Below are 23,107 nucleotides of genomic sequence, written 5' to 3' on the forward strand. Positions count from 1 at the left end.
AAGGAGGACTTGTGGCACCTTAGAGACTAACCAATTTATTAGAGCATGAGCTTTCGTGAGCTACAGCTCACTTCCTCAGATGCATATCGTGGAAACTGCAGCAGGCTTTATATATACACAGAAAATATGAAACAATACCTATTCCCACCCCACTGTCCTGCTGGTAATAGCTTATCTAAAGTGATTTCCAGCACAAATCCAGGTTTTCTCACCCTCCACCCCCCACACAAATTCACTCTCCTGCTGGTGATAGCCCATCCAAAGTGACAACTCTTTACACAATGTGCATGACAATCAAGCTGGGCTATTTCCTGCATAAATCCAGGTTCTCACATCCCCCCCACCCCCATACACACACAAACTCACTCTCCTGCTGGTAATAGCTCATCCAAACTGACCACTCTTCAAGTTAAAATCCAAGTTAAACCAGAACATCTGGGGGGGGGGGGGGGTAGGAAAAACAAGAGGAAACAGGCTACCTTGCATAATGACTTAGCCACTCCAAGTCTCTATTTAAGCCTAAATTAATAGTATCCAATTTGCAAATGAATTCCAATTCAGCAGTTTCTCGCTGGAGTCTGGATTTGAAGTTTTTTTGTTTTAAGATAGCGACCTTCATGTCTGTGATTGCGTGACCAGAGAGATTGAAGTGTTCTCCGACTGGTTTATGAATGTTATAATTCTTGACATCTGATTTGTGTCCATTTATTCTTTTACGTAGAGACTGTCCAGTTTGACCAATGTACATGGCAGAGGGGCATTGCTGGCACATGATGGCATATATCACATTGGTGGATGTGCAGGTGAACGAGCCTCTGATAGTGTGGCTGATGTTATTAGGCCCTGTGATGGTGTCCCCTGAATAGATATGTGGGCACAGTTGGCAACGGGCTTTGTTGCAAGGATAAGTTCCTGGGTTAGTGGTTCTGTTGTGTGGTATGTGGTTGTTGGTGAGTATTTGCTTCAGGTTGCGGGGCTGTCTGTAGGCAAGGACTGGCCTGTCTCCCAAGATTTGAGTGTTGGGTCATCCTTTAGGATAGGTTGTAGATCCTTAATAATGCGTTGGAGGGGTTTTAGTTGGGGGCTGAAGGTCACCTTCACCTTCAGCCCCCAACTAAAACGCCTCCAACGCATTATTAAGGATCTACAACCTATCCTAAAGGATGACCCAACACTCAAATCTTGGGAGACAGGCCAGTCCTTGCCTACAGACAGCCCCGCAACCTGAAGCAAATACTCACCAACAACCACATACCACACAACAGAACCACTAACCCAGGAACTTATCCTTGCAACAAAGCCCGTTGCCAACTGTGCCCACATATCTATTCAGGGGACACCATCACAGGGCCTAATAACATCAGCCACACTATCAGAGGCTCGTTCACCTGCACATCCACCAATGTGATATATGCCATCATGTGCCAGCAATGCCCCTCTGCCATGTACATTGGTCAAACTGGACAGTCTCTACGTAAAAGAATAAATGGACACAAATCAGATGTCAAGAATTATAACATTCATAAACCAGTCGGAGAACACTTCAATCTCTCTGGTCACGCAATCACAGACATGAAGGTCGCTATCTTAAAACAAAAAAACTTCAAATCCAGACTCCAGCGAGAAACTGCTGAATTGGAATTCATTTGCAAATTGGATACTATTAATTTAGGCTTAAATAGAGACTTGGAGTGGCTAAGTCATTATGCAAGGTAGCCTGTTTCCTCTTGTTTTTTCCTACCCCCCCCCCCCCCAGATGTTCTGGTTTAACTTGGATTTTAACTTGAAGAGTGGTCAGTTTGGATGAGCTATTACCAGCAGGAGAGTGAGTTTGTGTGTGTATGGGGGTGGGGGGGATGTGAGAACCTGGATTTATGCAGGAAATAGCCCAGCTTGATTGTCATGCACATTGTGTAAAGAGTTGTCACTTTGGATGGGCTATCACCAGCAGGAGAGTGAATTTGTGTGGGGGGTGGAGGGTGAGAAAACCTGGATTTGTGCTGGAAATCACTTTAGATAAGCTATTACCAGCAGGACAGTGGGGTGGGAATAGGTATTGTTTCATATTTTCTGTGTATATATAAAGCCTGCTGCAGTTTCCACGATATGCATCTGAGGAAGTGAGCTGTAGCTCACGAAAGCTCATGCTCTAATAAATTGGTTAGTCTCTAAGGTGCCACAAGTCCTCCTTTTCTTTTTGCGAATACAGACTAACACGGCTGTTACTCTGAAACCAATGACAAAATGTATGATTCTGAGTCTTGATTTTCACAGCCATATTTTGATTAAATGAGTGGTTTGGGTAATTTCCTTTGTTACAGAAAAATTCAACACAATTAAGCTCAAAAACAGCTGAAATTCCAAAGAAAGGCAAATCTTTCCAAGCCTGATTCTAAACCAGCAAGCTGTTCTGGTCATGTACACACAGACAATTCCTGGCTAGACTTACCACATAGCCCCCTGAAACTAGCGGATTGAGTAAGACAATCCTTCACTTAACATGCTGCGTTTGCTTAAACCCAATTTCTCTCCTCCTTCTCTGATTTTTAAACTTTCTTCAGTGTTTATTTGATTCACAATTATGGACAAGAGAGGAACATTTACTGACACTATTCTTTGATTCCCCGTGTTTCACATGGCTTCGTAAAGAGAAGCTGCAGAAAAGTCATCAGAAGCCACAGGCTTGAAGAATAGTTACTTTTAAAAGCTTCCAATTAAAAATAAAGGCAACTTGTGATTTTAAAAATAATTTAGCTATTCATTGTGACGAATGAGTGGCGTTTGCAATACAGGGAAATGTAAGAGTAAAAAAACAGTCAGATCAAACAGGAAACATTTCATTGCTGTATAGGAAAGTTAGGTTTGTCATGCTGCCAAAGGGTATGACTTTGTTGCCATTCAGTGGAATGTAAATATTCTCCAAGGAATACACAACAACTGGCAACTGTAGATAATCTGGGACCATTACGCAGCTCGAGACATTGAAACATCAGAAGCAGAATAAAAACTAAATGGTCACCTTCTTACAAATCGAGTCACAAAAGGCAACACATTTAACTTGAAGTAGGTGGCTTATAGTCTAGGTAGAATCCATAGCTGACACAACACTTAAAAAAGGTAAAATTAAGGTTTACAATATGAGAGAATGGGCATGCACTAGAAATGCCTTCTCAGAACTAACTCACATGGAACTGGCTTACAAGGCCATAAAAAATACATCTCACTTATAGTGGGTGTGATCAAAACAGCAATTGAAGCCTGGACTCCCCTTTAGAAGAAGCTTTTGTATTAGACCAGTTTTACAGATGGATAAACTGAACTAAAAGGCTTCCCTGAAAATCCCAGTGGCAGAGCTGGGAATCCTGACTCCAGACCCCTGCTTTAGCCATAGGAACATGCTGAATCCCTTTTGTCATGTTCACATGGAAGACAGACCTGCCAGATCCTTTAAATGAAGGAAAAAATCCTTTTACTCTCCTCCAAAGTTTACGAAGCCATTCTGGGGTGAACTTTTTGACAGCAAGATATACCATAATAGGCCATTTATCATCAGTGGGTAATGAACACCCCGTTTTACACCTTGAATTGACTGGCTTGTTTTAATCAAAGACAATAAAGTACAAGCTAGCTGTAATGTAGTGTTCATTTCAACTGCTGACGTCTCAATCACTTCAGTTCTAAAGACAGCAAAGCAAAAGGTCACATCAGAGAATGCCTGTGGGAAACAGGATCATCCATCTGGCACTGCCCAGCCTGCAGAAACAGCAGCAAAAATGACAAATGCCAACCTAAATTTCCCCCAGACTGGGATTTGAGGAATTAAATGCATTTGCTTGTTTCTAACACATATAACCCTTTGTTAGGTCTTTTGAGGAGACCTAGGTTTTGTGGCCTTTTGGGGACCCTTCACATAATCTCTACACCTACCATCATGACTAAACCCCATCTTCTCTGGTAGCAGCATTATCACACCATTTTGTACACCAGAAAACCGACAAAGCAGTGTGCACACAGGGGAGTAAGCGACCCAAATACCACCTGCTGTTAAAGACCCATTTCTCTGCTGTTTAGTTTCATCATGTAGGAAAGATCATATCAAATGTTTACAGTAAGAGTTTACAAATCAATAAAAATAGCCCTTAACAGATCATTAGATTACCATAATAAATTAATACTTCGCATAGCTTAGTTACTTATATAGGTTTTCCTAGAACATTAATTACAGTAGTGGAGTAGTGAGGCACCAATGCTGAACCCCTAACAGTGGTCTATGAGCTTTCTCACTGTCCTTGTGAGTGTTATGAGAATCCAAACACTCCCATCCAGCCTTTTGCCCCTCAAGATTTGAGCAAAACCAGGAAGAGCCAAACAAACCTACCAACATTTAGATCCACCAGTCCTGACAAAGGCTGAAGACATGACTAAAAAAATCCTCTATGAAGGTTATGTCTATTGTTCTCTGTTGGAGCTTTCTCCTGATGTACTTAGCCCTGTGATTCCCCCACCCCCCGCTCTTCACATTCTAGGGATTGTTTGAAATATCAATCATCATAAATGAAAACTCCAAACAAACAAATTAATTTTCTATTTGCAACTAGATTTTTTTTTCATATTAGCCCTACTTTGGAGAGACCTGTGAGCAAGAACCATTTTCAGCAATCTCTTTACCAATAGAAAGCACTAGGGATTTCTACACTGGGCACAAGAAACAGCTCTGAATACTTAAGCTATTGTAAATATTACTTCAGCACTTTGGCAATGGCTAGGACTACATATTTATTATTTTTAAATTTAACTTGGCAATGTGTCCTGATGCATCCAAAAAAAGGCATTCTGCTAGGTAGTGAAATGTCTAGCAATGCCTCCTTTGTGTAAATGGAGCTTCCAGGAGCTGAGCTGTCTGTGGTATTTCTGAAGTGTGAAGCTTGAGTTCATGATCAAGCTTTAATAGGGAGTGTATAAAACTGAAGCAGCGCTGACTTAAGTACCTTATACAATAGCGGCAAAAATACTTACCAGAGTTGTAGCACTAGCAACTTGGCTGGTTTAAATGAAGCCCTGCCACAGATACTTTATTCCATGGCTGATTTGGATTTCCTCCATTCAGCAGTCCAATAGTAAATAAAACTCAGTTGATAAACAGCTTTGACCAGAACTGATCAGCCTCTCCCCACCTTCCGGGTTGGGAACATGTTCAAACAAATCAAGACATTACTAAATCTATTACAGTGTGCATTAAACACCCCCCTGATGCAACATAAAATCGTGTTCTATGGACTAAAGGATAGTATGTCCATCCAAGACCATCTACAGACCACAGACATGATTAATGCTGTGGGTGGAAGGGGTTAACAGTAGCAGTAACGTAGAAGAAGAATGTATGTTGGGAAGTCTGTATGGAACAGGAAGTGCCAGCGGATTTTACAGAGAAACTTTTTCGTTTTTAAAGTTATGCTTAAGCTTCACTCCGTGCTGAATACCACCCACAATGCTTTGTGATTTTGTCCATGGCTTCGGAATTGTTCTGAGCCTTGTGTATAATTTGTGTTGTCCAGTAAAAGCTATTATCTACCTTTCCAATACAGAGAAGTCTAACCTATAACAGCTGAACAGAAACAGCCATCTTAACTGACAGCTACCTCTTTGCCAGAGCCGTCTTGGTACAGATACCTTTTTATTAGCATCCTAATGAGTTTGTCTATGGAGTTGTGGGATGTTGATGCAGTTACTGGAAAGTTAGACCCTTGCCTAAAACCTTTCACCTTCCAATTTCAAAATCACCTTAAAGATATTGATAGGTAAGTTCTGGAGAACCTTTATGTTAGTCTATGCATGAACACTGTATCTGCAGAGAATGGGATCTGCATTTAGCAACAACAGACTCTGAGGGAGATATTATAGAAACAATCAGAAAGGTTTCTAAACCTTCCCAGGCAAAGTATACGTCAGCACAGACAGTGTGAATTTGATGCTGACCTCATGACAGTTAGGTAGAAGTAGTGCTTAAATTAGGCAGTGTTTGTACAGGTACACAGCTTCTGAATCATGTAACTCCTACTTGAAAACAGACTGAATACATACCACAATTGTGAGGTAGTTTAGTCATACAGATAAATATCTACAAAGGGACTAATAATGGGAATAAACTAATTTTCACGTGTGTCTAAATTAAACGTTTACCCTTGGTCTCTAATGATGGAAGGCTATTCACCGAACAGTCAACTAACATTCTACCCACAATTCCATGCAATTGGAACAAGGCTACCTGCATTTATAGAACTGTGTATCTAGTGCCACTTTTTGATTCTTCCTCCTCAGTTATTCAAGAGATCCAACAATCAGACCATTCAAATGACATCCAGAGTTACAAGAGCATTCTGATTTCAAAATTTACAAAAACTGAGGTATACAAAAAGGGTGTTTTGAATATTTATTATGAGAACAGAAGCTTAAGTTACACACATGTACATTAAAAAGAATTAAAATAATTTTAAGAGCTGAAAATTCATTCCACTGCATCATGGTTTTTTATGGCAAAGTTGTTAGGAGGCCCTCAGATGTATCTGTAGGCACCTTCAACAGTTCTTCAACCTCTTCTTGTAGAGCCTCAGCTTTTTCCCTCAGCAGCATCTGCAGCCACAAATTAAATGATTAGGAGACAGTTCACAAACAGATGCCAGTGCAATTAGCAGTAAGATGAAACACACCTCGTCATTCAAACACAAACTAAGAAGAAGAAATTAGGTTATTAGGAACAAAATTACTATCATATTGACTCAAGAATTGCAAGTCACTAGGAGGATTTTCACATTTAATATATCAATATGGCTTTACTGCTCGCAGAAATCTTCTTTATATAAGCCTATCCATCCTACTTCAGTTTAAGCTTGATATGTCAAATCTAGAAGACTAGAACAAAAATGTCACAGAATGTACAGATCACAATTTTTATTCTGCAGTTCTAAGAAATGAGCATAATTTCTTCTTGTTCTATTAATACAATTATATAAACAGCCAAATTTAGGCCATTTAAACATTACAGTTTCACAAGGTTTTAAAGTGTTTTGTTAAGACCATTTCCAACAATAGCCACACTTTTTAAATTGTAAAAACAAACTCTGAAAGGAAGTTAACATTAATATGTTGACCACAAAAGTAAAAACAGCAGATGATGATTTCCTTGCATTAAGCAACAGTTGTATGTCTAATATTAAAACCATAAACATATTATGGAGAATCACAGTAACTCATGAATGTTTTGTGGCATCGCAGTTAGTTTGTTCTTCAGATTTCACAAGTGTCTAAGAATCTAGTGGTAATAATATAACATTATCCAGTGTGATGTATTGTTCTTATTTCTTGGGGCTGTACTTGGAGTCCCTGGCATAAACATATCTTGGAGAGAAATGCCCGATGCAAGCTAAACTGATATAAGCAGTTTTAAATCAGCATGAGTGTCCTCAGTAGAACTTTGTTAAATTGGTGCTAAAACTGTGTAAACCAGCCCTAATTTATACTGATTCTAAGGTCTTCCCTCATATTATAAACTGCTGCTGTTTCACAAGGCTCAATAAATGACTTCCCTCTGCTGACTTGGTTGTAAAAGTAGAACTACTTCCAGTCATTCTGACATTGTTGATGCTTCAACACAAACAAGGACACAAACTAACTGTGAGGAAAAAATTCTGTTGACTAGGAAGAAAAAGCAAATGCTGCTTGTAATTTTTGCTCTGAGATTAGCCATATTTATTATGATTTCTGTTCTCTGTATATTTATCTGTATAACATCCACCATGCTTTACAGACTGATACAAAGCCAAGGTCTTTGCCCGAAGGAGCATGTGTTCTAAACAGATGACAAAGTAAAGAGAGGAATAGGGAGGTAGTAGGACTAAAAGAAATGTGACGACCACCAGTGTGAAGTTAAGCACAGATCTTGTTAGTTCCACAATTTGTGAATAGATTTTTCATGCACATCTTCTATAGTAAGTTGGCAATTTTTTAGGAGGTTGGGGTGAGCGGGCAGGCTATAATTTATAGACCGAAGAAATCTATTCTCCCCAGCCATGAGCACCGCTACAATTTCTGAGGCACTAAACTGCCTCACCAGAGCGGTGCATGTGCAATTGTGATTACTGCATGGGACTAGAAGTCAGGTCACTGATTCCCTGCATGACTCTGGCAAGTCATGCAACTTCTTTGCCTCAGTTTTTTCACTGGTAAAATGAGAATAATACTCCTCCTTCGCCAGCTTGTAAAATCCTTTTAGATCACTGGATGGAAATAATACTTTGCACCTGCATAGCACTTAGCTGCTGTTGAGGCAAAATGGTCAGCAAGGGTCTCCCTCATTCCTTTTATAGCAATATGAAGGAAATACTCTTAGCCTCCCCACAGTGGTATGATTAGGGATCTATTACAGAAAAGCTTCATCTTGAATGAAAATTACAGGCAAAGAGGTTTTATATATTACACACACACACACCCTCCCCTGCTTAATACATGGGAGATTTAAGTGGGAAACTCCCACTAGTAAATTTTGCACGTTGATCCTAGCTAGTCACAAATTACCTAAATCAATCTATTGGGGAAAGATTACTAAATGGAAAAATATTTAGTAAACTCAAAGTTTTCACCCAGAGTTCCATGTTTGCCAATATCCCTTTGACAGCTCAAATAGTCAAGTTTTGCTCACCTTTGCGGATGAAACTATTTGTCTGGCTTGACGTCGTGACAAATGCTCTATCATCTTCACCAGTGTTTCTGGATCTGCATTAGCTAGGTGTGCTAGAGTTTTGTATCCTGAATCATACAGCTGTTTTGCTCGAGACTGCAGGCCAAAAATAAAGCAATGTTAGAAATTAGATTAGTAAATAAGAAGTGCAAGGAACTTGTCAGTAAGTCCAAATCTCTGTTCTGACCTCATAGTTCATTCATATATCAGCTAATTTCTGATTACTTCAAATGGCAGAGTGATACTGTATGCATATGAAGTCCAGTCACTGTTACAAAAGTTTACTTAATAATTAAATTTGTTCCTGAAAAGCCATTATTTCCTCTCTACATTCTTGTTCAGCTATTAGTAACCTTTCTGCCTCTTCCACATTATTTCCTCTCAAGAAATGGATCGGTATAGACCTGTCTTTCCTCTTATTGTCATCTCTCTCTCAGCACTCGTCCTCTATTTGAGCTGAGCACATTTGAAAAATCTGGTCACTTCGTTTAGGTGCCTGAATGGAAGCAGCTGAGTGCGGAGTTCTTTTGAAAATCTGGCCCTTAATTTTTGAACCTCTGAGGACTGTCACTGCCATGAAATCAGATGATTAATAGCCACACAGCCTCAGACAATAAGCTCAGAACAGAAAAGGTATTTTAATTTTATAGCACACAAAATGTTTTATTTTTCTTCCAACATCTGAGTAATACCACCCTTGTTTATTTTTGTATTGGGTGCAAAGCTGTGACTATGGACTCTCATATAATGAATGGAGAGGTATAGTACTTAAGGAATAGGATTATTATTTTTATTATTATTTGTTTGGTTTCCTTTTCTCAGGCATTTTATTAGAGCTCATAATGTTATGATGAAAAGAAACAAAAGCAGCCAAAAAGAGACACTTATGAGAAAGATCTTTGTTGCAAAATTAGTTGTGCTAGGTCTTACACAGTTTAAATGAAAACCATCTCCAATCTGACCATGGATGTTATGTTTTTCATACAAAACAAGGTTAACAAAGATTGTTCTATAACTTAAGATATACAAACAGCTGAACTTTAATGCACAAATGCTATCCTCAGGCTTCACTGAACTGCCTTCCAGCCTTTTTTCCCTTCTCTTGCTTAGTTCCATGAATTTTCTTCTATTTATTTGGTTCTAGTTGCTTAAAATTTTCCTCTCGATAAAGAAACCAGCCTTAAAAGATCTAGAGACTTTACAATGTCCTCTAGAGCAGCCATGGACTAGAAACGTTTAGCCATAGGATAACAGGGCAGTGGTTTGCTGACTTCATAGAAGAGTAGCTTGGTAGCTACCTGTAACTACCTTCCATGTAGAAAAGACTGCATTGTACAGTTGTTTTATGCGCTTGATAATGATAGTTTATTTGGGTGGTCCAGAGTACCTCCAGGATAGTGAGTTCAGTCCTACAGGAGCGGTTTTATTTCATTCATTTGAAAATATTTGAGAGAATGGGTACAGACTGCAATGTTTGTCTATCAAGCGCTTATGTGTAACATTGGTTTTAGTAGTGTTTCATTCACAAAATTCCGCAGGAGTCCGGCCTGCATAGCATTGTTGGCCACACACCACATTCAACACCTTTGAAATCAGTTTTGATACCAGTAAGGACACATCTTGGGCAGCAGCCACTAGAAGGCAGCAGTCATATTTTACGCTGACAGCTGTAAAACAAAACTTTGAAAGAACTGTACAGTTCTACTCTACTTCCCTCTGCAGATGACTCCATTTAAAAGAGCAACTGAAGAGGTAAACAGACCCTGTTTCCCCTTTGCATCAAGTTCAGAAACCTTTACAGAGAAAGGGTTGGCCAGCAGAGGGAAACTGATTAGGCTACTAGCTAGTTTCCCTTCCTGGCGAAAAGCACTACTACTACTGAACCTGATAACGGTAGCAGCATTTGTCCACAATATGGTCTAAGTGTGGAGTCATTTAACTTTGAAATGAGGTCAGAGAATGCACATGAAATAGCACTGAGGGCAGTATTTACCAAACAGATTCATTTGATATTTGAACAGCCTCCTTCAGATTAGAGACCAACATAATTCCCTCCTCAAAATGTGGGCTTCATCAGAAAAGTCACTGTAAAAAAAGTGGTAGCTTCCAACTCAAGATAGGTGCACAAAGTAGACTCTCTCTTGACTAGAGTGATGAATTAAATTACTATACCATTTTTTACTCCTATTAATTCCGCAGAGCCACCAGTAGAACAAAAGAGCACATAAGATTCTATTTCAGCTTGAGCATCAGCAGAATTGGTAACCAGTGTACTATTGTGACATTTTTATTGTTGCTGTTGTAGGAGCCAGAAGGAAAAAGCAACCTGAATGCAAAATTTGAGTTTGAGCTTGCAGTTCTTACAGGGAAACAGTTTGTTGATAATTTGTACAGTCAATTGCTTGACCACACTTTGGTTTATTATGAAACATATTCAAGAGACCATATAACCAGTATCAGTCAGATTTACTGCTATAAGCAAATAATATAGTACAGGGAAAAGGTTCAATACAGTACCAGTCTATGGGAAGCCATCTTGAGCAGCATTATAAAAAGGGATTGTGTAGATCAACTGAAACTAGACTTAACCAATCAGCTTTCTACTTTGTTTTTCTGGTACCATGGCATACCCCTTATCTCTTTATTCTGCACACATGGATTCCTGGTACCCAGGGCATGAAGACACCTTCTAAGTTTGTACTAGGGTACCACGTTCACATGCCTCGATCCTGACAGTTTCTCTACCTACTTAAGCCAAAGCTTACTTCAGCAAATGCAAGATGTTATGGGATACTTAGCAGAGTGAAAAGTATTATAGTAAAGGTATAGTCCATTTTAGGCTATATAATTGCAATTATGTTTGTGCTTAATGTATGAAAATATGTATCTGGCACAGACAATATATATTATTAATATGGGATATATATGTAGCTGGCATATATTGGTCAACACTTTTTACTTATAAACTGAACAGATGAATTATGAAAACCACTGAAACACAAAGATGGCCCTCCACATTTAACAGAATAATTTTCTTTTCATCGTAGAACTTGCACCCCAGAAAGATTTAACAAGATCTTAGCAAAATGCTAGATTCTTTATAAAAATGTTTTTTTGGCTTCTTCCACAGGCACTTGGGGACATCATGGTTGAGGTTAGTATAAAAGCTTGGATTTACCATTATCCGGACTCCCAAAGTGGGTACACTAACCTCTAAAACCCCTGCCACCTCCATAAGAGGGATGAGTTCTGCCTTAACACAATAAGTCAGTCGCTTGGTGAGTTCTGTCAGCAGGGCTTTATAAACCCAAAATTCCTCCAACTCCTGCAGAAACAAAGGATATTAAAGTCTGTAAAGTAACGTTACAAGTCTAGTTAAATTCCTGTACTCTGGGCTAGTATTCTGGTTGGAGCATTGCCAAGGCAGCATATGTGTCGCCTTGGAAGAGGGATTATACCATTCGTAGTAATCCTTCTGGCCAGTTCCAAGAGTTGAGTCCAGCATTCCTCAGCTAGCCACCCCAAAGTTGGGCCCTTTTGAAGGATGAGGCAATACTTTAGGGATTAGATGTTCTTTGGAAGTCATTTTGGATTTTCTGAATTTGGAAAGCTGAAGTAGCAGTTGAAGCTGCCAATGCAGCCATGTTTCCAAGAAGTCACCATGCGATTAGATGACCTCTAAAAGGTGACACCATTTTAATGTACAGTAGTAAGTTCTAAAACTCTACAGCAAAAAGTCACCCTTTTCCTCAGACCCTGATGAATACATTTTTATACTTTACATCATGTAAAAGCAAAAATGTCCATTTAAAATATATTACCTCAGAGAAGTGCAGCACACAGGAGGAGAATGAGGCAGCAGAGTTCAGGAGATTTTGCACATATCCTCGAGACATGTTAAATTTTTCTGAAACGTTCCATATGTTGGTCTCTTTCAGGAGGGCATAAAGAACAAAGGACAGGTACAGCCTATTTACGACACCGTTGTCCACATCCTGGGAAGACAGATGCACATGTTCAGTTAGAACTGTGAGCGAAGGTCCAATAGATAAAACTGAAAGAATATCAGAGAAGAACTCTACATTACTAGGGGAACAGACTATCACCAGAATAGGGCTTTTCCATCTCTAAACCTCTCTAATCCTATGAAACAGTCAGATGTAGTAGTGTTGCATTCAAGAATTTGTGAAGTAAGGGAAGAAATAATGGGAAGCATTTTGGTGAAAACAAAGATTAGTTCAGCCTGCTCTGACTCTGTACACCTCAATCTGATTTCTGTTTCTGAAAACTACAATAATTAAGCTGTATGTTTGCCATGGCTAGCATGAGAGTCCTGGATCCTACCGTTTCCATGGCTATACAATAGAATGCACTTTAATAACTTCATACGAGAAAAAATAAATTAACAGGGCATCATTAACTTGAAAAATCATATTTCTGTCTGAAAACTATGCATTTCCTAGCTACAAGTCACCCCTAAAATTACCTTAACTGTGACATTAGAGAACCCCCAATTATTAGCTGCACTATGAAAAACAATTCAATTGACAAGATTACAATTCTACTGTTTTGTCCTTAAATAAAAATAATTTTCAGCCTACCTTTTTGATGGCTTGTCCAGAAGCCTTTTTCGTAATAAAACTTTCAGGGACTCCCACAATAGCTGCTACTTTCTGTTCTACTGAATTTAGCTGGCTGAACTAAAAAGTAAAATTAAAAAACCAACACTGCAGCTCAACACACTTTCTATATTAATCAAATGCAAAATACCTTTAAAATATTATATCTTGTAACTCCAATAAAGATACAACAGTTAAAAGAGAACTTCAAATACATAACATTTTATCCCTTTAAAAATGTCATAAATATATACATTAATACAGATGAACCCCATTTCCCCTTCTGCAACACACCTGCATGTGTACAAAACACACAGACATGGAATCACTTCCCCCTTATCTGTAGTATAGCTATTTAAGTGGGCACAAGCATCGTTACATGATAGTTTTTGAGCTGCAATATCTGTAATTTTGTTTATCACTGGAGATATGCAAGAAGGCAGTGAAAATTTGAGAGAACTCATGTTCAAGCTGACCACTATCAAATTCTAAAACTTTTTAAGCATATAAAAAAAGTTTTCCTTGAATTTTAGTATCTTTGCGTATAGCTTTGATAAAATATATGAGCAATACTAAGTAGAACACCAAAAAAGCCAATTTAAATTAAGTGCTTATCAGATGTCTGGCTCTGTAATCATTCACAGAAGCAAGCTATGGAAAATTTTTGTGTTACTGGAAGTCAGCGACTATTTTCCCTTTTTGCCAGGATAAGAGTTGCCACGCAGAGGTCTTTGGAATGCTTTATTTTACTTTTCCCCTATGTTTAGTACTTTTTATGAAGGATGCTCAAGAAATAAAATGTATTTTTTATAATATGAACAGAGTACAAAATGATCTCTTAGTCTTTTATTAACCACTTCAGCATCAACCAATTTATTTGGTTTTACCCAGAACTCAGTAGTTTCCTTGGCTACACTTTGAACTGCCTCTGACTTCAGACTTTCCAGTTGTATCTTGGCTTTCACATCAGAATGGGATTTATACAAAGCAAACCATAAGCTTTAGGGATTTTAATGTTATCATGGGCATATTACACTTTACGGTCACTGTCTAAGGGTATGTCTACACTGCAGCTGGGAGTATACTTCCCAGCACAGGCAGGCAGGCAGACACACATACTAGCTCTGCTTGATCTAGAGCACTAAAAATAGCAGCGTTGCTGGGGTAGCACAGGCAGGATCTCAGGCTAGTTGCCTGTGTACAATTACCTCCGGACCCCCCACCTACCTACTCCGATGGCTAGCCTGAGCCACTGCCTGTGCCACCTTGGCCACAGTGCTATTTTTAGCGTGCTAGGGTGAGTGGATGTAGCTCACCCATCTAGTCGTGCTCGGAAGCACACCCCAGCTGCAGTGCAGACATACACAGAGAGGCTTTACAGTTCAGAGATCAAGCCAGACCCAGGTACAGCTAGAAATCGTAAGATGCCAAACTACATCTTAAAACTACTTAAAACAAAACTACTGTTTTGTGCTGTGTTAAGAAGCAGCTCTGTTATATATCTCAATTCTCCTGGCGAAGAGCTCATTGGATTACACAGTTCTAATGAGTGAAATAATAAACTGATTTAGCATATAATTACATTTGAGTTTTAATGCTACAGTACTGGTTACAGTTACATTTTGAATCAATATGATTGTTTCCCTTAGTTTCTCTATAATAAATGTTCATGGTATATTAGCTTGTCCCTTTTCTTTAACTTATGAATTTTAGCTGCTAGGTGGCTAGTAGTTCAAAAGGTTTACTCCTGGGGGAATTCTGTGCCACTGCGCAATGCAGAATTTTGCAAAAATTAATGTTGGGCATGCAGAATTTCCTTTTTCCCCCTACAGAAATGGGTGGCAGAGATGTTGGCCACCACCACAGGCCGCAGGACCCAGCAGAGCCCAGATCACAAATAGAAGATAAGCTCAAGGGGAGGGGGAGGGAACTGGAGTTCCCAGCAGTTGTAGTTCCCAGCACGCCCTGAAGGAAGGAGGCGGCAGCGCACTGGGAACTCCGTGCAAGCCTGGGACCGAGCGCCAGGTTGTTTTTCCCTCTGGATCCCTGTGCTCTAGGTGGGTAGGGTCTGAGAATAGCTGGGCTCTGGGGGGGTAGAGGGTGTGAGTGTCTGGGATGGTGGGGGGGGAGGAGGGCCCACAGCTTGCCTCTGGGGGGGGTAGAAGGTGTGAGTGTCTGCCCCAAGGTGTACCCACAGCTGGACCCTGGGTGGGAGAAGAGGAGAGTGTCAGGGGAGGGGGAGGAAGAGAGGGAGTAGAGGGTGTGAGTATCTGGGATGAGAGGGGGGGCACTGCTAGGCTTTGGGGGGGGGTAGAAAGTGAGAGAGTCTGGGCCAGGGGCCTCAGCTGGGCTCTGGGAGGGAAAGAAGTGTGAGTTTCTGACCCCCCCTTGCTGGGCTCTGGAGGGAGAGGGGGGCAGAGAAGTAGGAACTGGGTTGTTGTAGGTGTTTCTTTAATTCTCTACTCCTGGGAGAATTTTTGTGTGTGTCTGTATTGTTACAAACATGCTTGCTGACAGGTAATTTGAAATATATTACCAAAATAATTGAAACTGGTGTGATTAGAGAGTGTTATTTTGACAAATACAATTTGCAAAATTTTAAAGTATTGTGCACAAAATTAATTTTTTTGGCGCAGAATTCCCCCAGGAGTAAAGGGTTACAATCCCAAGTGAACTGATAACAGAGGAAACAGCTATATAACCCAACCTATATTTTTCTGTGCAGGACAGCACTTGCTGTATGGGTGGAAGCCGTGTCTTACCTGTCTAAAATAGATCATCCAGTCTGGTCTGCAGTGATCAGTCATGTCATATGGAGTTGTCAGATAGAGAAGGTGAAGGCAGCTCTCAAGAACCAACCCCTCAAGACCTTTCTTCAAGTCTCTGTAGAGAGCATCACAATAGGCCAAGTCTATAGAGCCTAAAATGAATTAGTATAAAGATACCAGTTTATATAACAGTGAGAGTTAAGTATAATATATTGTATCATATGTAATTCTCCCTCTGTTCTTTCTTTAGGGACCTTTAATAAAGCCCCTATTTCAGTAACCAGCAGGGTGCCAAGGACTCCCAAGTCTAATTTGTTAAGTCAAAAAGAAATGTATTTTACTACCCCAAAATTGCAATACTGCATGTGGATGACACCCTGGAGAGTGTTACTACAACAAAGGCCAAATATACTTAGAACTCATTTGTATAACAGAAAAAGCAGTTAAAATGAAGGAAGACACTTGGTCTCTATTTTTAATGGGGGGGATATTTGAATATTAGAACTCAGTAGGCAAGACAGGAACATAGGAACTGCCATACTGGATTCGATCAGTGGTCCTTCTAGTTCAGTACCAGATGCTTCAGAAAAAGGTGCAAGAAGGTAGACAAATGTGGGCTAATCAGTCTCCCTTATTATATGACATCCTGACATCAACAATTAGAGATTGGCTTAAATCCCGAAGCATGAGATTTAACATAACTTCCACACTTTTTATTATTGACTATAGCAAGTCTTGAAATTCTTGATATCCATATAAATGTCCAATCCCTTTTTGAATCTTGCTAAATTTTTGGCCTCAACAATTTCCTGTAGCAACAAGTTCTACAGTCTAATTACATGTTGTGTGAAAAAATATCTATCAGTTTTCAGCTTCCCATTTTTAATTTCATTTAATGCCCCTGTGCTCTTGCGTTCTGAGAGAAATCCCTGATCTAAAGTCTCAAAAATTGCATACGCTTACATTATGTCCCCTCTTTTTCATTTATTTTCTACGGTAAACAATCCCAATCTTTTCACTCTCTCTTAATAGGAGTTTCTCCTTGCCCTTGATTATTCTTATTACCACTCTGAACTCTCTCTCATTTAGCAGTATACTTCTTGAGATGGGGAAACGTGCATTGCACACAGTATTCCTGATGGAAGCCACACACTGATTTATACGAAGGCATTATAATATTGTCCATCACATTCCTCATTAATCCTAACATCATTCACTTTTTTGATCAGTAGCTACACACCAAGCAGATATCTTAATCTTCACTGAGCTGTCTACAATGATGCCAAGTCCCTTTCCTGAGTTGATAGAATTAATTTAGAAATCTGAAAAGGTGCACAAGTAATTTACACTTCCCCTGACAATGGGCACTACTTTGCATTTATACACCCTATGTTTGTCATACTATTTCCCAATCACCTAGCTTATTTAGGGTTCTTTGAAGTTTCTCAAAACCTCTCTAGTCCTGATTAATCTAAACCACTTTGTGTCATTTGTAAAACTTGCTACTTCACTACTCACCCCCCTTACCATATGCTTAATATATTAAACAAACATGGCACCTACTTCAGAACCCAAGACACCTTGCTGTTAACTTTTTGCCAAGGTGAAAATTGACCATGTAATCCTACTCTTTGCTTTCCTGTCCTCCTACCCACTTTTTGAGCCATGATAATTCTTTGCCTCTCGTCTCATGACTACATAGCTTCTTTAGCAGCCTTTTGTGCAGGACCTTTTTGAAGTCTAAATAGTTTATGCTCACCACTTTTTCTTTGTCTACTACTTTACTGACAGGTTCAAAGAATATGTGAGACATGATTTTCCTTTAACCAACAGTGCTGGTTACACTCTATTATATCATGATCTTCCAGGTGTTATTTTGATTTTAAATTATTGTTTCAGAAAGGAGGTAAGAGGTTGGATGAAAGTTTTAAGTGAGTGTGAAGAAAAAAAGGCCAGATTTTAAATGTTATTGTGAAAAAAAGTACCATGAAAATGAAGAAAACTCTCTCACCTTTGTAAGTAGCTTGACCCAACTGTGTGATCTCTAGATTACTTTGGGATTTTTGCTCCTTTTCACAGGTCATTTTTCCTTTTAGTAGTCCTTTTTCTATCAGACATCCCAGTGCTTCTCTAGTTATATCTGAGAGGCTCTTTTCTTTAGACAGAAACTGTTGCTGAACACCAAACAGTGTGCCACACATAAAGTGGTAGATCTCTTCAGGGTTTCTTGCAATCTATAACATTTTAGTATGTGATTATTTAAACATAATGTTGCAATCTGAATATTGCTACGCATAGCATGAGAGATAAGTGCCAACCAACAATCTTTGTCTAAGTGAAAACATTATGCTTACTACTGAAGACATAGGGCAACACTTAATTTTATGTTGCTACAGAACTGTGTGATACCTCCAAGTTATACTACAGACATTCTGGCTGTAAGAGATCTGATATAACACTACATGCCACTCTGCTCTAACATTCCAGCTTTTAGTGTATCACTTTTTGGGGCGGGTGGGGGGGCTCTTTAAGGAGTGAGTAATACTAGAACATGTTTAAAACCAATGCAGAAATAGAGCAGAAACCACTTGGGACTTGTCTAAATTAGGAAATTTTATCATCATGTTTCAACATGATTTAACAACTGAATTAGCTAACACAATGATGACCTCATCATCATCATTTGTGTAGACAAGGGCAAGCTATGCTCAGCGCTGTGCAAGCTAGTCATGGTTAAACTCAAGGCCTTAGTGAATACTAATGTAACTGATCTCCATCTTAGTGAAATGTACAGTTATCTGTATCCACACTCCTAATATCAAAATGCATCTCTAGTTGCTCACAAAAGAATTAAATTGTTACCTTTAATCCAACCAAAGACAGGAGCAGGCTTTGGATTCCCTTAGTGAATTCAAGAAAGAGGTTGCTGTAACAGTTCTCCAAAGGACTATTTACTAAATTCTGAATCTAAAAAACAAAACAATGGTTATTTACACTTTGCATTCATAAACTCTCCACAGGTGAAAATATTCCATTTTCAACAAATATCTTGAAGGTTTTTTTAAAAAATCAAACTAATAAGAAAATTGCTGGAGATGTCCAAGTTTTAGGATTGACCTCTGGAGATAAACTCTTATGTGAGACACGACATATGCTGCAGAGAAACAACTGGTCTCCAAAGAGATTGGAAAAGGGCTCTGGCTGCCCTCATGATTGCAGAAAAGGGTCCCACAAAAATAATTATTACAAGGAGAGTCAAATAGTTACACAAGAAAAAGACTGCTGCTTTCAAATGAAGAGTTGGGGGCAAACAATTCAAATCCTCTTCTCCCCCCATCAACTTCTTCTGATGACTCAAGCCACCACATTTTTTGAGTAAGTTACCAGATGTTTGTCTTTTTCTTGCACTATAAGAATACTTTCACCAGCACTGTCAATGCCAGCTCGACCAGCTCTGCCAATCATCTGCTTATACTGGTTTTTCTTCAGGAACTCTGTAGCAACATAGGGAGCTCTTAAAATAACCCTAAGAAAAAAGAAGAGACTTTGAAAAAGCTACGTTTTGTAGTAAGAGTACAAAAACATCAGTAAAATTATATTAAACACAAAGCCCTCCCCAAGAGAAAAGTTTTTATTTGCCTCATGATGCAAGTCTCATTGTTAATGAGAATTGTGCATGCCTGTCAAATACAAAACATACCCCAACAGGTCTATTTGAAAATCAAGAGCAATACTGAGCACATGGAAAGAATCTTTGATAAAATATGAACAAGTGCCAAACTGAATTTTGTATCTATCTTATGGACTGTATCAGCTCCAATCACTATAGTAGTATCTAAGCACCTTATTAGTATTAAAAAAAACAAACAAACAAAAAAAAAACCAAATAAGCAACTATGCCAGCCTGCATTGCTCAGTCGTTAAATTTTCCAACAAAAACCTTCATGCTTTCTCCCAGGCTGCCATTCACTCTGGAGGAGCTCCCCATAAACATTCGCAAAACTCACTCATCCAAAACACTTTCTCCAAGATGTCAACAAAAAAACTTGACGACGGGTAGGGCTGCTGGTGTGCTGAGACCACAGCCTTGCACACTGACCAATACTGTCTCATTGTTTCCTTGTATCCTCCCATTTGTCTGTCTGTATCCATCTGTTGTCTCATCCTATACTTGGACTGTAAGTGCCTTGGGGCAGAAGTCTTTTTGTTGTGTGTTTGTACAGCATCTAGCACAATGGGGTTCTGGTGCATGACCAGGTGCTACAGTAATACAAATTATAAACAGCACCACAATGTCATCAAGGACTTCTACAGACAACCCACAAGTTGCCTCCCCTGCATCTTTATACTGTAGCATCTCCTACAACTGTCTATATTTTTTAAATATTGATTTGATGCAATATGACATTAACCTCAACAAACAATTTGGACTTCTGTCTACACTCTACAGAGTTTAAGTTTTATTTAAATTGAGAATATAGAGCAACAGGAGAATTATTTAAATTATCGACATGCATATTCCATGAACTGTCAAATAAATGACAAAAATGAGCTTATTTCCAAGCCCTCAAATCTCCTTAAGTAATAACTCTATTTAGAAAGGCTATTTCTAAAGAATTCTACACTGAAATAAAGCCAAAATTGCATTTAGTCACGTTCCAGTTATATTGAATAACAAAAATCTAAATTTAACAAACAAGATTAAACACAAACTTTGTCTCTAGATCACAAAACTCTAATATAAAATACTAAAAAGGAGCCAAATCTGTTTTATACTGCCAGATTATTCAGTAACAAGCCTACAAAAAATTGTGCCCCATCAGATTTACTGAAACACAAACATTGCGCTTTAAATCATGCAATTTAAAGGCTGAGTCAACCTGAATGTAATAACTTACAAAAGTTGTTCAGGTATCAGATGCCTTGAGCCCCCTGCCAAATTTTTCTGGTTTTATAATGACATTTTCCTTTTTTTTTTAAATTGTTTCTCTTTTCCCTGGTTGCTGCATGAAAAACCCACACAAGTAGGGAAAAGATTTCCTACAAAATGCTGACAAATGCACAAAGACAACAAATTGGAATTACATTTTTATTCTCTAATCTCTTTCAGTTATAGGTTATTTACTATTGTACATTGATGAGTTAAGACTGCAGGCTATCAATAACCAATTTATCCATGAAAGTGTAATTTATTTTAAAAGCTACTTTTGGATAAGCCCCTTTGTCTGAAGCAGGCAAGAGGACATTCTCCAAGCCAATCAGAATACATAAGGTAACTGATCACACTGAGAAACAATATGTCAATATCCTGCCAAAGTGTACCATTTTCGAATAGTAAGACAAGACCACAATGAGTAATAAATCATAGCATCCTAAATTCAAGAATGTCATTACATTAATTCAATCTTTGTTTTCAATAAATGCATTAGCATTTACACAGCAACAGGTCATTTGGACACACTTCTGTAACCACCACCAGGACCTCAAACATACAGATTGAACAGATGTGCTCTATGCTAGTACATTTTTGTGTTGTCTACACTTTTCAATAATCTCTCCAAATAAAAAGGACTATTTTCAGTGTAATTCCACTTTGAAAACTGTCTAAAAATAACATTGTTTGTTTCCTTATTTACTATCTCAGTGATTTAATAAAAAATTCTCAGTTTATAAGTAAAGTGATGGTTTTCTTAATTGCCAGCTCTATAGATTCTACCTGAAAGCCAAGACGTGTTCTTACTGTCTCATGCACCATCGTAAGTAACAGATTCTGCAACCCAAATTCTGCCCTCAGTTATGCCTGTGCAATCATCTGATTTGGTCCTGCAATTGGAATTTAGTTACAATTCTCTAACTTATACTTGAGTCAAAATAGAATGCATCTTGACTGTTCAGAAGGATTCTTGCTCAGCAGGGTTTCCAAGAGCAAAAAGCAGAAAAACTCATCCTTGAAATCAGCAGATATGACTAACAAACACACAAGGAGAACTACTGAGTAGATTGCAAAAAGAAAAGGAGTACTTGTGGCACCTTAGAGACTAACCAATTTATTATAATAATATAATAAATATTATTTATAATAATAAATTGGTTAGTCTCTAAGGTGCCACAAGTACTCCTTTTCTTTTTGGAAATACAGACTAACACGGCTGTTACTCTGAAACCTACTGAGTAGATTGTGCCACGTTTAATCGCTACTCAGAGTGGAACCTCATTAATATAATGTTGACATCTCCAATTTTAGACAAAGCAGGAGTTTTGACAATATAGGGTTTAAATGAATCCTCACAAATACTTTTGCATGACTAACCTTCGAGCTGGCAGGTTGACTCCAGCAGCTAGAGTAGATGTGCAAGTAAGAAGGCACAGGACACCTGCAGAATAAGCCTCTTCTATACGTTTCCTTTCGTCACTGGTAAGGCCGCTGTGATGGTAGGCAATACCAAATGCAATGGTTCGCTTTAGAACAGGACAGAGACTTCCCTTACCAATATTCTTCAAGTCCTTAATAAGATCTTGTTTCTCTTTTTCCCTGTGATTTCTATATTCCCTTGAGGGGGTTGGGGGCAAACAACATAAACACCCTTAACATTTACATTTTGACAATTCAGTAACTACGTTAAAAGAAAAGCATACTTCTAATTTGCTCCTGCACATTCTCCATTCCTACAGCAAGAATATGTTCACCTCAACCACTGAAGTCCGGAAAACATTTTCTAGTGTTTCTAATACTATTATTACCAAAATGAGAATCACCGTTAGTCAGCAGCAAAAAAAAAATCAACCTATACTTTCAGTCAAGAAAACAGAAAGGATCAAGAAAATGGTAAATGTTCTATTTCAAATGCACTGAGATGAGTAACGAGAGAATGATACAACCTGCCTACAAGTCTAGTAATAGCACAGATTCTTTTCCTCATAGGCAGCAATCACAATGATGGGAATACCAAGTAGTTAGCGATTTCAATTTTCAGTATTTATTTTGT

The 23,107-nt window shown here is 38.7% G+C and overlaps 1 protein-coding gene across 6 annotated transcripts in view; it reads right to left on the minus strand.

Annotated features, from left to right (window-relative positions):
• Nucleotides 1-6,416: 6,416 nt before the first annotated feature.
• HELQ (helicase, POLQ like) overlaps nt 6,417-23,107 on the minus strand; it is a gene marked incomplete at its 5' end in the record, with an annotated part of 34,218 nt that continues 17,527 nt past the window's right edge. For 4 of the 6 annotated variants that reach the window (XM_084626630.1, XM_084626626.1, XM_084626629.1 and 1 more), the window contains 10 exons: nt 6,417-6,630; nt 8,696-8,830; nt 11,946-12,059; nt 12,556-12,729; nt 13,336-13,434; nt 16,116-16,273; nt 18,133-18,355; nt 18,984-19,088; nt 19,506-19,647; nt 22,432-22,671. In XM_084626630.1, the coding sequence (XP_084482756.1) occupies nt 6,529-6,630; nt 8,696-8,830; nt 11,946-12,059; nt 12,556-12,729; nt 13,336-13,434; nt 16,116-16,273; nt 18,133-18,355; nt 18,984-19,088; nt 19,506-19,647; nt 22,432-22,671 (1,492 nt within the window). In that variant the 3' untranslated portion in view covers nt 6,417-6,528. The remainder of the gene's footprint in view (nt 6,631-8,695; nt 8,831-11,945; nt 12,060-12,555; nt 12,730-13,335; nt 13,435-16,115; nt 16,274-18,132; nt 18,356-18,983; nt 19,089-19,505; nt 19,648-22,431; nt 22,672-23,107) is intronic. The other 2 variants (XM_084626628.1, XM_084626627.1) reach the window with 2 other exon arrangements.

The sequence above is a fragment of the Lepidochelys olivacea genome (genome assembly GCF_965140295.1).
Source record: "Lepidochelys olivacea isolate rLepOli2 genome assembly, chromosome: 4".
NCBI lineage: Eukaryota > Metazoa > Chordata > Testudines > Cheloniidae > Lepidochelys > Lepidochelys olivacea.